Source organism: Tachyglossus aculeatus, chromosome 17 (assembly GCF_015852505.1).
Source record: "Tachyglossus aculeatus isolate mTacAcu1 chromosome 17, mTacAcu1.pri, whole genome shotgun sequence".
In the NCBI taxonomy this organism is placed as follows: Eukaryota; Metazoa; Chordata; class Mammalia; order Monotremata; family Tachyglossidae; genus Tachyglossus; species Tachyglossus aculeatus.
Window position 1 is genome coordinate 40,865,872 of NC_052082.1, and position 14,978 is coordinate 40,880,849.

The window sequence follows — 14,978 nt, forward strand, 5'->3', positions numbered from 1 at the left end:
TACAAAATAACCGAGTTTGACATATTTCCTGATCTACCTGGGTTTCTCATTCTAATGGGGAGGGAGAACAAGTATTGAATCCCTATTTACACATGAGGAAACTGAGGCACAGAGCAGTGATTTGTCCAAAGTCACACAGTGGGCCAGTGGTCTGATTCCCAGGCCCTTCAAATCACAAACACTTTGATTTTTCTGGCAAATCTGTGAGGTCTAAGGGTATTCTCTTAAGTTTACAGATGGGGTCGATAAACCCTGTTGCCCTTAGGCTGTGAGTCCCAGGTGAGACAGTGATAGTGTCTGATCTGCTTACCTTAGATCTAGTGGATCAGTTAATCAATCAGTCATATTTACTGAGCACTTCCTGTGTGCAGAGCACCGTACTAAGCTCTGGAGAGAATATGACATAATAGAGCTGGTAAACATATTCCCTACTCACAGGGTGTTACAGTCTTGATGGGGAGACAGACATTAATATATACAATAAATCATGGATATGTAGATAAGTGATATACTTGAGTGCTTGATACATAGTAAGTGTTTAACACATACCACAGTTGTTTATTATTGTCTCATGACATATGTTGGCATGGGGGTTTCCTCCAGGTCAATATTGTTTTATTATACTCTCCCAAGTGCTTAGTACAGTGCTCTGCACACCACGAGCACTCAATAAATGCCAACAAATGAATGAATGAATGAACAAGGAGAGATGAAAACACAAGCTCCCTGCCTCCCTGACAGCAAGTTCATTATCAGTTGTTTTGGAGAAATGAAGGCAGCAAGTCAAAAGCAATTTGCAGTTTCATCAGGAACTCCCATTCACAGTCACCTCAGACGGGGTAAGAGCCTTATATTTAGCACTATTCTGTGATGAGAGTTGCACTAAGCGCTGAGGCAAGGCCAGGATATTCGATCTGTTATTCGATTGGACAGACTTTGTCGTAGCCACACAGGGAATCCCCCCACGAGGGAGGAGTTAGATCATAATCGAAGTTGGTGATGATCTCAAGGCATAGGGGTCCCCTTCCATGGGAACTAGAACAAGGAACTCACAGATTTGAGGCTGAAAAATCCCCCTTGGCTCCGAACCTGCTTGTCACTTTGACCAAAGAGGGTTTCTTTTCAATTCCTTTGCAAATAAATCAGTGACACTTCAAAGGGCAGGCAGAATCCTACAGGAAGGCAATGTCAGACACCAAATCCTTACGCAGAAGGCTGCAATCTCATTAACGTTTTGTGATGAAGCTCCTCCTCTAGACTGTAAGCTCCTTGTAGGAAAGGAATGTACCTACCAACTCTGCTATATTGTACTCTCCCAAGAGCTTAGTGGAGTACTACGCACTAAGTAAATACAATTGATTGATTAAATATGATTGATCCTCACTGATTTCCCCTTTGGTTTATGGAGGAACTTAAGCTGAGCTGAGAGGACCTGACCCACATCACATGTTGTCTGAGGCCGAACCAAGGTAAAGCCCAAATGTTCTGTGATCTTTCTGTTATTAGTCACCTGCAGTCCTGCTCATGGGGGAGAAACCTTGGAGGATAGTATTTCCATCCAAGAGACACTAGGAATGTAAGGAGCCAAGACAGAAGCCAAGGTGAGCTGACAGCAGAAAACTCAGGAAAACTGATGAAGGGACAAGACTGTGGTATTAAAGTTTGTGCAGGAAGATGCTTGAGAAGAATGCTGGCCTGAAAGAGACACCCCTACATTTACAGAGACACTCGAAAAAAAGTCCCTCTTCTCTCAGAGGCTAAAGGGTCCCGGGAATTTTCTTGTCCCCCACAACACACACCCCTGTTTATTTTCAGATACAGTCCATTCCCCTCTGCTTGGTGGCATTTTAAGTTACACCAGCTGGTCGACTTTCACTATGCCCACCTTCTCGCATATATAGTAGTGTAACTCCCTACAGAACGTAGTGGAGATTTGCTTCTTCTGGATGTAGGCACAGTGCTTACCTTCGTCTCCATCTCCCGACAACTCAAACCTGAAGAGGGAGAAGGAACCGCACATTAGGTTCTCTCCAAGCCAGTGGGATGGCTCTAGGCCTGACACGCAATTATATTGAATGGGACGCAGGTTCATTCATTCATTCATTCATTCAATCATATTTAGTGAGCGGTTACTGTGTGCAGAGCACTGTACTAAGCTCTTGGGAAATACAAGTTGGCAACATATAGAGACGATCCCTGCCCAACAATGGGCTCACAGCCTAGAAGGGGGAAACAGACAACTCTCCCTCCTCTCCCCCTCCTCCCCCTCTCCATCCCCCCTGCCTTACCTCCTTCCCTTCCCCACAGCACCTGTATATATGTATATATGTTTGTATGTATTTATTTCTCTATTTTACTTGTACATATTTATTCTATTTATTTTATTCTGGTAATATGTTTTGTTCTCTGTCTCCCCCTTCCAGACTGTGAGCCCACTGTTGGGTAGGGACCGTCTCTATATGTTGCCAACTTGTACTTTCCAAGCGCTTAGTACAGTGCTCTGCACACAGTAAGCGCTCAATAAATACGATTAAAAAAAAACAAAAAAAAACAAACCATGTAGACAGGTGACAAAACATGGAGACGCAGATGAATTCTTTAGTTAAAATGGTATTTGTTAATTGCTTTCATTCATTCAGTTGTATTTATTGAGTGCTTACGGTGTTCAGAGTACTGTACTAAGTGCTTGGGAAAGTATAATACAACAATAAACAGACACGTTCCCTGTCCACAATGAGCTTACAGTCTGGGGTCGGGGGATTGGACTTTGGAAAGTATAATACAACAATAAACAGACATGTCCCCTGCCCACAATGAGCTTACAGTCTGGGGTCGGGGGAGTGGACATCAGTACCAATAAATAAATTACAGAAATGTCCATAAGTGCTGTGGGGCTGGCAGCAGAGAAGGACAAAGAAAACAAGTCAGGGCAACATGGAAGGGAGTGGGAGAAGCGGAAATGGTGGGGGCTAGTCTGGGAAGGCCTCTTGGAGGAGATTTGCCTTTAATAAGGCTTTGAAGCTGGTGAGAGTAATTGAACCGTCTGTCGATTTGAGGAGGGAGTGAGTTCCAGGCCAGAGGCAGGACATGGGCCAGAGGTTGGCTGTAAAACAGGGGAGAAAGAGGCACAGCAAGACGGGTAGCAGCACCAGAGGAGTGAAATGTGCGGGCTGGGATGTAGAAGGAGAGTGGTGAGGTGAGTCAGGAGGGGCAAGGTGGTGGAGGGCTTTAAAGCCAATGCTGAGGAGTTTTTGTCTGACGTGGCGGCAGATGGGCAACCACTGGAGTTTTTTGAGGAGTGGGGTGACAAATCCTAAACGTTTTTGGAGAAAAATGATCTGGGCAGCAGAGTGAAGTATGGACTGGAGTGGGGAGAGACAGGAGGCTCTCCTGTTACTCCGTGTCAAGCACTGTGCTGAGTATGGGGGCAGAGGCAATCTCATCAAGTTCGGCACAGTCCATGTCCCACATGGGGCTCACGGTCATAATCCCCATTTTATGGTTGAGGGAACTAAGGCACAGAGAAGTAAAGTGACTTGCCTAATGTCACACTGCAGACAAGCGGCAGAGGTATTAGCTTTTGTTCCCTTTTCTCACTCTGCCTTCAGCCCCATAGCACTTTAGTACATATCCATAATTTATTTATTTATATTAATGTTGGTTCCCCCCCGCCCCCCGCCCCAGCCCCAGACTGTATGCTCGCTAATGTGTTCAGTTATGTTATACTCTCCCAAGCCATCAGTTCAGTGCTTTGCCAACATTAAGTGCTTAAATATGATCAGTTGATTGAATGAAATGGTGGAGCGGGATTAGAACTCATGTCCTTCTGACTCCTAGGCCCGGGCTTTATCCATTAGACAACACTGCTTCTCTAGCTTCTACTAGAAGTCTTATTAGCAGAAGCATCAGAGTTGCCTGGACTTCTGGGGTGGAGCTTGTTCTTGGAGACCCAGATCCGGTATGGAGACTAAGAGGAGTGCAGGGTTATTTATTTATAAGCAGCCAATGTATACTCAAGCCAATTGGTGGCTGAGTAGAGGGATGACACAATAGAAGCAGGGTTGGATGAACCCAGAGGATATTTGAGTGTTTCCAAATTTGCTTTTATGGGGGCATGTGGGAGAAAATGGTGAGCCTGACTGAGCCCCCTCCTTCTTCTCCCCCTCCTCCCCATCCCCATCCCCCCCGCCTTAGCTCCTTCCCCACCCCACAGCACCTGGATATATGTATATATGTTTGTATGGATTTATTACTCTATTTATTTATTTATTTTACTTGTACATTTATTCTATTTATTTTATTTTGTTAATATATTTTGCTTTGTGTCTCCCCCTTCTAGACTGTGAGCCCGCTGTTGGGTAGGGACCGTCTCTATACGTTGCCAACTTGTACTTCCCAAGCGCTTAGTACAGTGCTCTGCACACAGTAAGCGCTCAATAAATACGATGGAATGAATGAATGAATGAAGAGGTCAGCTTCTGGAAATGCCTTCTGACCCAGATCACCAGAATCTGGTCTTCACCCAACAAAACCCAGTCTCTCAAAGCTCAAACTCCAGAAGCAAACAGCATGACCTAATGGATAGAACATGGGCCTGGGAATCAGAAGGACCTGGGTTCTAATTCCAGCTCAGTCACTTGACTGTTGTGTGACCTTGAGCTAGTCACTTCATTTCCCTGTGCCTCAGTTGCCTCATCTGTGAAATCAACCAATCAATCAATCGTATTTATTGAGCGCTTACTGTGTGCAGAGCACTGTACTAAGCGCTTGGGAAGTACAAGTTGGCAACATATGGGGAAATGAAATGGGGATTAAGACTGTGAGTCCCATAGGGGACATGACCTGTGTCTACTGTGATTATTTTGAGAGGCAGCATGGCTCAGTGGAAAGAGCCCGGGCTTGGGAGTCAGCGGTCATGTGTTCGAATCCCGGCTCTGCCACTTGTCAGCTGTGTGACCTTGGGCAAGCCACATAACTTCTCTGGGTCTCAGTTACCTCATCTGTAAAATGGGGATTAAGAGTGTGAGCCCCACATGGGACAACCTGATCACCTTGTATCCCCCCCAGTGCTTAGAACAGTGCTTCGCACATAGTAAGCACTTAACAAATACCATTATTATCATTATTATTATTATTAAGCAGTATGGTGTACTGGATACAGTATGGGTGGGGAGTCAGAAGGACCTCAATTCTAAAGCCGGCTCACCACTTGTCTGCTGTGCAACCTTGAGCAAATCACTTAACTTTTCTGTGCCTTTATTAACTCATCTGTAAAATGGGAATTAACAGTATGTGCCCTATGTGGAACATGGACTGTGTCATTCATTCATTCAGTAGTATTTATTAAGTGCTTATCGTTTGCGTAGTACTGTACTAAGTACTTGGGAGAGTACACTATAACAATAATCAAACACACTCCTTGCCCACAACAAGCCCAATCTGATGATCTTGTATGTACCCTAGCGCTTAGGACAGAGGCTGGCACATAGTAAGCGCTTAACACATATCATAAAAGACCATTACCCCAACAATCTCCATCCTAACACCATCACCTGCTGCTCCAAAGTTATCTTTTGGATGGAAGAAAATGTTTTTTCCACCCCCACACCCAAAAAGGACTACATTTTGTAGTCATTGTTTAGGAAACCTGTTCTGTTTTCCTTGAGAAAGTGGTACAAAGCAGCGAGGGGGAATCTGGAGGGTGGGAATAGGTGGAGGGAGAAACCATAAGTCTTATGGTTTCTTCTCTGTGCCTCAGTTACCTCATCTGTAAAACGGGGATGAAGACTGTGAGCCCCACGTGGGATGACCTGATCACCTTATATACATCCCAGCAGCGTGGCTCAGTGGAAAGAGTGCGGGCTTTGGAGTCAGAGGTCATGGGTTCAAATCCCGGCTCTGCCAATTGTCAGCTGTGTGACTTTGAGCAACTCACTTAACTTCTGTGTGCCTCAGTTACCTCATCTGCAAAATGGGGATGAAGACTGTGAGCCCCCAGTGGGACAACCTGATCACTTTGTAATCTGAACAGTGCTTGGCACATAGTAAGCGCTTAATAAATGCCATTAGTATTATTAGTAAGCACTTAACAAATGCCATCAGTATTATTAGTAAGCACTTAACAAATGCCATCAGTATTATTATTATTACTATGTCATCAGAAAATGATAAGCACAGGGAGAAACTAATCCTAAGGGGATATACAATTGGCCAAAGACTCACAAGTTGTCGGTGAGAGCTGAGTTGTCCATCCACATCCACCGCCCACCGGAGGAGGGGCGGGACAATCCGATCCAGCGAGTGAAATCAGGTTTTCCTTGGATGAAATTCTAAAGGGGGCAGAAGCAGAAATTCCTGGTCAAGCAGCTCTGTAGATGTTGGCTTTAAGGACCCTGAGTAACACAAAGTCTAAAGAGGACTGCAGCCCAGCTGAAAATTGGAAGTCAGTGTCTTAGAACATACATTCATGGTGCATTGCCTTCAAGAAGGGGCTGATTTCCTAAGCAAAACTTCACCAGTGCTCCCAATTCACCCATTTTCCTAATGTGACAGATTACCTCACATTTTGTCGTAAACTGGCCCAGAATATTGGCGTGTTACCTGTGACTTTCAATTTTGAATAGTTTCTATGGTTATAATAATAATAATGGTATTTGTTAAGCGTTTACTATGTGCAAAGCACTGTTCTAAGCGCTGGGGAGGTTACAAGGTGATCAGGTTGTCCCACGGGGGGCTCACAGTTTTAATCTCCATTTTACAGATGAGGGAACTGAGGCACAGAGAAGTTAAGCGACTTGCCCAGTCACACAGCTGACAGTTAATAATAATAATGGCATCTATTAAGTGCTTACTATGTGCAAAGCACTGTTCTAAGCGCTGGGGAGGTTACAAGGTGATCAGGTTGTCCCACGGGGGGCTCACAATTTTAATCCCCATTTTACAGATGAGGGAACTGAGGCACAGAGAAGTTAAGCGACTTGCCCAAAGTCACACAGCTGACAGTTAATAATAATAATAATGGCATTTATTAAGCGCTTACTATGTGCAAAGCACTGTTCTAAGCACTGGGGAGGTTACAAGTTGATCAGGTTGTCCCACAGAGGGCTCACAGTCTTTATCCCCATTTTACAGATGAGGTAACAGGCACAGAGAAGTGAAGTGACTTGCCCAAAGTCACACAGCTGACAGTAGGCGGAGCCGGGATTTGAACCCATGACCTCTGACTCCAAAGCCCGGGCTCTTTCCACTGAGCCAAGCGGCCGCACTCCGGATCGTGAGCTCCTTTGGGGTTGGTTGGGATTGTCCACTATTCACCTCTTCTTTGTCTACCCCCAAGATCCAAGAGAGCCCTCTGGCACATCGTAGGCACCAGTAGTATTAAGGATGACAGTGACAAGGAATTCAGCTCAGGTAGAAATGGGAAAATAGGCCGCGCTCCTCACCCAAGCTTCCTGAGTGTCGATCTTCAGGAGAGTGGAGTTGCGGTCATCACAGTATTTTTTACTTTCCTCCCATGTCTTGTTATTCTTAAATGTGCCGTAGCACTTTCCTCCGTGGAATCTCCAGTTGTTATCGCAGGAGCTGCATTTGTGACCTGGAGAAAAAGCCAGCCATTCTCCTCTCGTGACTCATAGCCACATTCTGCGTCTCTTTCCACCCTCTGCCCTCTCCCACTCTACAGAGTCCCTGTGAGAGGCCAGCGAGGCCACCTGCCTCTCTAACCCCTCCCACCCCACCTCATCCTCCCTACATAAAAAACGCAGCAGCAGTGTTGCCTAGTCAGAAGGACCTGGGTTCTAATCCTGACACCGCCACCTCTCTGGGGCAAGCCACTTAGCTCCTCTGTGCCTCAGTTACCTCATCGGTAAAATGGGGATTAATCAATCAATCAGTCATATTTATTGAGCGCTTACTGTGTGCAGAGCACTGTATTAAGTGCTTGGGAAGTACAGGTTGGCAACATATAGAGATGGTCCCTACCCAACAGTGGGCTCGCAGTCTAGACGGGGGAGACAGAGAACAAAACATGTTAACAAAATAAAATAAATAGAATAAATATGTACAAAAAATATAAATAGAATAATAAATACGTCCAAACATATATACATATATACAGGTGCTGTGGGGAAGGGAAGGAGGTAAGGCGAGGGGGATGGAGAAGGGGAAGAGGGGGAGAGGAAGGCTGGGGCTCAGTCTGGGAAGGCCTCCTGGAGGAGGTGAGCTCTCAGTAGGGCCTTGAAGGGAAAAGAGAGATTAAGACTGCGAACCTCATGTGGGACAGGAGCTGTGCCCAGCCCGATTTGTTTGTATCCACCCCAGTGCTTAGTATAGATGCCTGGCACATAGTAAGCACTTAACAAATATCATTATTATTATTATTATTATTATTATTATTATTACCCCAGTACTTAACAAAGGGCTTAACACATAGTAAGTGCTTAACCAATAGCATATTCATTCATTCAATCATTGAATCATATGTATTGAGTGCTTACTGTGTGCAGAGCACTGTACTAAATGCTTGGGAGAGTACAATATAACAATAAACAGACACATTCCCTGTCCATAACAATTATCTCCTGTGTGATCTTGGGCATGTCACTTCACTTTTCTGGCTCTCAGTTACCTCATCTGTAAAATGGGGATTAAGACTGTCCAACCTGATTAGATTGTATCTAGCCCAGCACTTAGAACAGTGCCTGGCACATAGTAAGTACATGCACACACATACACACAAACATACACACATATTTATTTACTTACCTCCTGGCTTGCTGCTTAATTCCTGGCAGTACTTTTGGGTTATTTGTTGCAAGAGAGCCTGCTGCCTGCTGTCTGTGTTGGTAGAAGCAGGAGAATGAATATCGACCATTCCACGCACATCGTACAATTGATCGGAACGTTTATTTGAACTTTCCTTCCCCTCGACCACCCCACCCTTTCTCGGGCCCTTAGTTAGGCTGTCATGGGCGATGACAACAGATGATTTAAAATAAAGGATGCGTTTTGAGATTTAGCGTGGCTCAGTGGAAAGAGCACGGGCTTTGGAGTCAGAGGTCGTGGGTTCAAACCCCGGCTAAGCCAGTTGTCAGCTATGTGACTTTGGGCAAATCACTTAACTTCTCTGGGCCTCAGTTACCTCATCTGTAAAATGGGGATTAAGACTGGGAGCCCCCCGTGGGACAACCTGATCACCTTGTAACCTCCCCAGGGCTTAGAACAGTGCTTTGCACATAGTAAGTGCTTAACAAATGCCATTATCATCATTATTATTTATAACTTTTAGGACAAGTGCCACAATGAAGAGATCCAGGGTCTCCTTCTGGATGATGGCCCATCAATGGCCCCCAGGCCCCAACCCCCAGGATGATTTATGAGGCCCCTTTCGACCAGGAGTTCCCCTGAAATCTGAGAGGGACGTGGGGGTGGGCTGAAGCCAGAGCCGATGTCCAAGGGGTCAGAGAGAGCCCTGGTGGGCTGACCCTGACTGAGAACTGACTGTGCTCAGAGCAGGAAGACTCGTTCAGAGACAAAGAGGCTTCTGGGACTAAGAAAGAGAACAAATTTGCAAGGATTGGGGTCACACTATTGCAGAGGGATTTGATCTGCTCTCCATTTGGGCCTCATTTTGATGAAAGTAGGGATTCTGACTCTGAATAGGCCCAGTAAGAGAACTAGATGGCAGTCCAGAAATGGAGAGATCTTTCTAGAACCACCTCCAAGTCGAGTTCTTCATGGGACTGGGAGTTCGAGGGCCAGAGGACACTAGTCATCATCATCATCATCATCAATCGTATTTATTGAGCACTTACTGTGTGCAGAGCACTGTACTAAGCCCTTGGGAAGTACAAGTTGGCAACATATAGAGACAGTCCCTACCCAGCAGTGGGCTCACAGTCTAAAAGGGGGAGACAGAGAACAAATAGTCTGCTGCAGGACCTTGAGTATGTCACAACTTCTCTGGTCTCTAGTTTCTACATCTTTAAGCTCCTCTAGACTGTAAGCTGTATGTTATATTGTACACTCCCAAGTGCTTAGAACAGAGCTCTGTACACAGTAAGTGCTCAATAAATACCACTGACTGATGGATTTATCTGCAGAATTTTCCCATCTAGCGGGGATGTTGTGAATACAAAACTAAAGAAAAGTGAAAGTGCTTTGGAAAGATAAAAGCACCCCACGAAATCAAGGTTCAGATAATGCAACAGTCTTGGTTCCTCTGGATGGCAATGTTCTTTTAAATATTTGCTGTGGTCATGTGAATGTCTCTGAAGAGATGCGTCATCCTGTGAGGCAACTTAGTTCTGGCTTCAGGCTGAAGAGGTGGTTCAGAGGCCAAGCAGGGCAGAAGGCAATGTCAGAGCAGCAGGAATGAACAGGAAGGTTAATAAAGATTCATTTTTTTAGGATTCCAGGGGATGTAGTGTGGTTTTCTGGAAAGAAAGTCAGAGGAACTGGGTTCTAATTCCTGCTCTGCCACTCTTCTGCTGTGTGACCTTAAGCAAGTCACTTAACATCTCTGGGGCTCAGTTACTTTATCTGTAAAACAAGGATTAAATCCTAATCCCTCCTACTTAGACTGTGAGCCCCAAATTGAACAGGGACTGTGTCCAACCTGTGTTCAAATGGTATCTACCCCAGTGCTGAGAACAGTGCTTGGCACATGGTAAGTGTTTAATGAGTACCATTAAAAAAATATTTCTAGGCCCTTTGTCTTGATCTTCCATTGCACTGGAAATCTTTTGTAGACACCTGGGGCTGCCTGGGAGGAAGCAGAGTGGCCTAGTAGAAAGAGAAAAGGAGAGAAGTGACATGGCCTAATGGAAAGAACCCAGGCCTGAGAGTCTGAGATCGTGGTTTGTAAGCGAGTTCTGCCACTTGCTGGCTGTCTGACCTTGGGAAAGTCATTTAATTTCTCTGGGCCTCAATTGTGAGTCCCATGTGGAATGGGAATTAGGTCAGATATGATTATATTGTATTTATCCTAGTACTTGGGCACATAGAAAGCACTTAACTATGATTATTATTATGAAGGAAGTCCAAGAATAGGATAATTTAGGAGGGACATAGGAGACTTTCCTGGTTGGAGCTCAAATGGGTTAAGTTTGGAGCCATGTCCAAACCAGCTATTATGACTATTATTATTATTATTATTATTATTATTATTATTATTATCAGGCTGGACAAAATCCCTGTCCCACAGTTTCAGAAGAAAGGAAAACTAGCATTGAATCCCCATTTTCCAGTTAAGGAAAATGAGGTTCAGAGAAACCTCTGGTGGAAAGAGCCCAGGCCTAGGTGTCAGAGGACCTGGTTTCTAATCCTAACTCTGCCAGTTGCTTGTTGTGTGACTTGGCAAATTAGTCAATTTATCTATGGCTCAGTTACCTCATCTGCGCAATGAGGATTAAATACTCTTCCTTAATAACTTAGATTGTGAGCCTCATGTGGGACAGGGACTGTGTCCAACCTGAACAACTTGTATCTACTAGCACTTTTAGAACAGTGCTTGACACATAGCTTGTATCTACTAGCACTTAGAACAGTGCTAGACACATAGTAAGTACTTAATAAATGCCATTAAAAAAACAGGATAGAAAGAATATTGATTCTTTTGAAATGTGGTTTGGAGAAGGCTCTTGCGAATACCGTGGAGTGCCCAAAAGACAAACAAATGGATTTTAGAGCAAATTAAACCAAAATGGTCTTTGGAAGGCCAAATGAGTCGATTTAAACTAGCGTATTTTGGACATATAATCAGGAGGACTAATTCTCTGGAGAAATCCGTAATGCTAGGAAAAGTTCAGGGAAAATGTGGAAGAGGCAGACGGGCAGCTAGGTGGATAGAGACCATAACAACCATAACACAGAACCATTAGAAAGGTTGTGGATTATGGCAGAGGGAAGGACATTCTGGAGAAAGCATATTCAAGGAGTTCCTATGAATTGGAAATGACTCAACAGCACTTAATAATAATAATAATAATAATAATAATAATAATAATAATAATAATAATAAAAGTTCAGTGACTTGCCCAGTTACATGGGCTCAGTCATGGAGGACCTGTGGTTTCGATGGAGCCCGGACAATGCTCTGTCTCCAGGGGTCTGGTGGGGAAGGAGGATTGGGCGAGTCTACGGGGCCCCAGCCTCAGTATCCCCCCGGCTGGGATTGGTACTTACACATGCTTCCCAGCGCAATCAGCCCAATCAGCATCCCCAGGCAGAGAATCAGCAGGGCCAGAGTCATCCAACACCATGAGGGAAACAGGCCAGGGGGATCTGCAGAGAGACCACGGCCCTTCAGGGCTGGAAGGTTGCCATGGCGATCCAGCCCCGGGCAGCCGGACTCTGAAGGAGACAAGAGCAGTGACCTGTCACCTCGGAAGGCCTTATGATGACACCTTAACATGGCTGTCCTCGCTTCTTCATTTTGCACGTTTGTACATATTGCTGCTATTTGAACACTTCTTCCTATTTGCAAATTCTTTACAATAGGCACTCGGTAAATGTCAGGGATTGATTATGTCTGTCTTGCCCACTAGATTGCAGGTTCAATGTGGGCAGGCATTGTGCTTTCGGCTATTAGATTCTTTCAAGTGCTTTAGTACAGGACTTTGTTTATTCATTCATTCAATCGTACTTATTGAGCACTTACTGTGTGCAGATCACTGTACTAAGCACTTTGAAAAGTACAATTTGGCAACAGATAGAGACAATCCCCACCCAACTACGGGCTCACAGTCTAGAAGGTGGGAGATCACGGTCCGTCAGGGCTGGAAAGTTGCCATGGAGATCCAGCCCGGGCAGCCCAGTTCTGAAGGAGTTGGTAGATATGGTCTCTGCCCACAACGAATTTACAGTGTAGAGACCTTAATATAAACAAAATATTATGGATTTGTTCATAAGTGCTGTGGGACTGAGGGAGGGGTTAGTTAAGGGTTCAGATATAAGTGCAATGACGATGCAGAAGGGAGTGGTAGAAGGAAAAATGAGGGCTTGATCAGGGAAGGCCTCTTGGAGGAGATTTGCCTTCAATAAGTATCTGAGGTGGGGACAGTGTCTGTCTGTTGGAAGTGAAGAGGGAGAGTATTCCAGGCCAGAGGCAGGATGTGGGCGAGGGGTCAGTAGTGAGATAGATGATATTTGAGACACAGTACATTGACATTCGAGGGGTGAAGTGTGCAGTCTGGGTTGTAGCAGAACCATCGATTCTGGGAAATATGATGGGTTGATTGATTGAGTGATTGACATAAGACTGACGGATGTACTTTACGCTACATGTGTTACGCAGCCTAACCTAATGATGTCAAACAGCAGCTTCTGTGGACATTCAGAAATTCTTGAGTTTCTAGCCCGTTTTCCTCACTCCTCCCAGGTTCCTGTAAACTAAAGCTCTGCTTCCAAGCCATGGGATTCAGAGGTGAGAGCAAAGGTGAAAGGATAGTGGGGGTTTAAAATGAAAATATAAGACCATCAAAGTGCCTGATGGCAGACCAGCACTGGCCAGGTATAGATCAGTTGAAAATCGGGCTGACTGACATAAAATTGGTTGTTTACACCAGCAGTCAGAACAGCCTACAGTGGGCAAAGAGTTCCCGAGAGAACAGAGAAGCAGTGGTGTCCAGTGGTGAGAACACAGGACTGGGAGTTAGAGGACCTGGGTTCTAATCCCAGCTCCACCACTTATACGCTGCATTACCTTGGGCAATTCACTTAACTTCTCTGGGCCTCAATTACCTCATCTGTAAAATGGGGATTAGAACTGTGAGCCTCATGTGGGACATGGACTGTACCTAAACTGATTTTGTGGTACCTCGCCCTTAGTTTAGTATGGTGCCTGGCATATTCATTCATTCATTTAATTGTATTTATTGAGAAGTTTCTGTGTGCAGAGCATTGTACTAAGCACTTGGGAGAGTACAATACAATAATAAACGGACACATTTCCTGCCCACAGTGAGCTTCCAGTCTAGATGGGGGGGAAGGACATTAATATAAGTAAACAAATTACAGATATTTAAGCGTTTAACTTGTACGATTTAAAAAAAAAACCTAAAATAACAGTAAAGAATCAACTGAAAGAGAAAAGATCATGTTCCACCACACCTCTCTCCACTCATCCTGGACACCCTTAAGATGGGGGATAGGGATTCCTACCTGAAGGACCTTTGGAGGTGGCGTGGATTCTGGATTTAAAGTCTAACATGATGTATCCATCTTCGTCCTGCATGGTGGATCTTGGCTGGAGGCAGGCACTGTTTAGAAGATGGGGAGGGTAGCCCCCAAATGTTCCTCAGCCCCCCACACACTCACATTCCAGTAGTCCTATGTCTATGACTGCTCTGCCCAGGGAATGTGGCCAGCCGGCAACAAAACAGTGTCACATTCAGGAAACTCACTGCCAGCTGCTCAGAGATACCGGGATCCTGATCCCGGGAAAAAGAACCCATGATCTGCCACCAAAACTGAAGGGGTTTCCTTTTCTTCTCTTTATCTCCAGTTCCGAGCAGTTCCGGGATCTTTCACTGCCCCATCAAGCCAGTGTCCTCAAGCATGTCGGGAGAGTTTAAAGCAGTGTGGGTTGGACTGACAAACACCAAAAGCCATCGGGCCAATGCCCAGGCCAGAGGTAGCCGTCCCGGCTCCGCCGCTTTCATTCATTCATTCAGTCATATTTATTGAGCGCTTACTGTGTGCAGAGCACTGTACTAAGAGCTTGGGAAGTACAAGTCGGCAACATATAGGGATGGCCCCATCCAACAATGGGCTCACAGTCTAGAAGGGGGAGACAGACAACAAAACAAAACATGTAGACAGGTGTCAAAAGCAGCGTGGCTCAGTGGAAAGAGTCCGGGCTTTCGAGTCAGAGGACATGGGTTCAAACTCTGGCTCCACCAATTGTCAGCTATGTGACTTTGGGCAAGTCACTTCACTTCTCTGTGCCTCAGTACCTCATCTGTAAAATGGGGATTAAG

At 45.2% G+C, this 14,978-nt stretch overlaps 1 protein-coding gene across 1 annotated transcript; it reads right to left on the minus strand.

The window, feature by feature from the left end:
- Positions 1-1,802: 1,802 nt before the first annotated feature.
- Positions 1,803-14,233, minus strand: LOC119939391 (C-type lectin domain family 1 member B-like). The gene is made up of 6 exons (XM_038759393.1): positions 14,161-14,233; positions 12,184-12,351; positions 8,764-8,835; positions 7,443-7,594; positions 6,223-6,329; positions 1,803-1,994 (listed from the first exon to the last, which is right to left on the minus strand). The coding sequence occupies exons 1-6, from the start codon at positions 14,231-14,233 to the stop codon at positions 1,853-1,855; spliced, it is 714 nt and encodes a 237-aa protein (XP_038615321.1). The 3' UTR covers positions 1,803-1,852.
- Between the last annotated feature and the right edge of the window lie 745 nt (positions 14,234-14,978).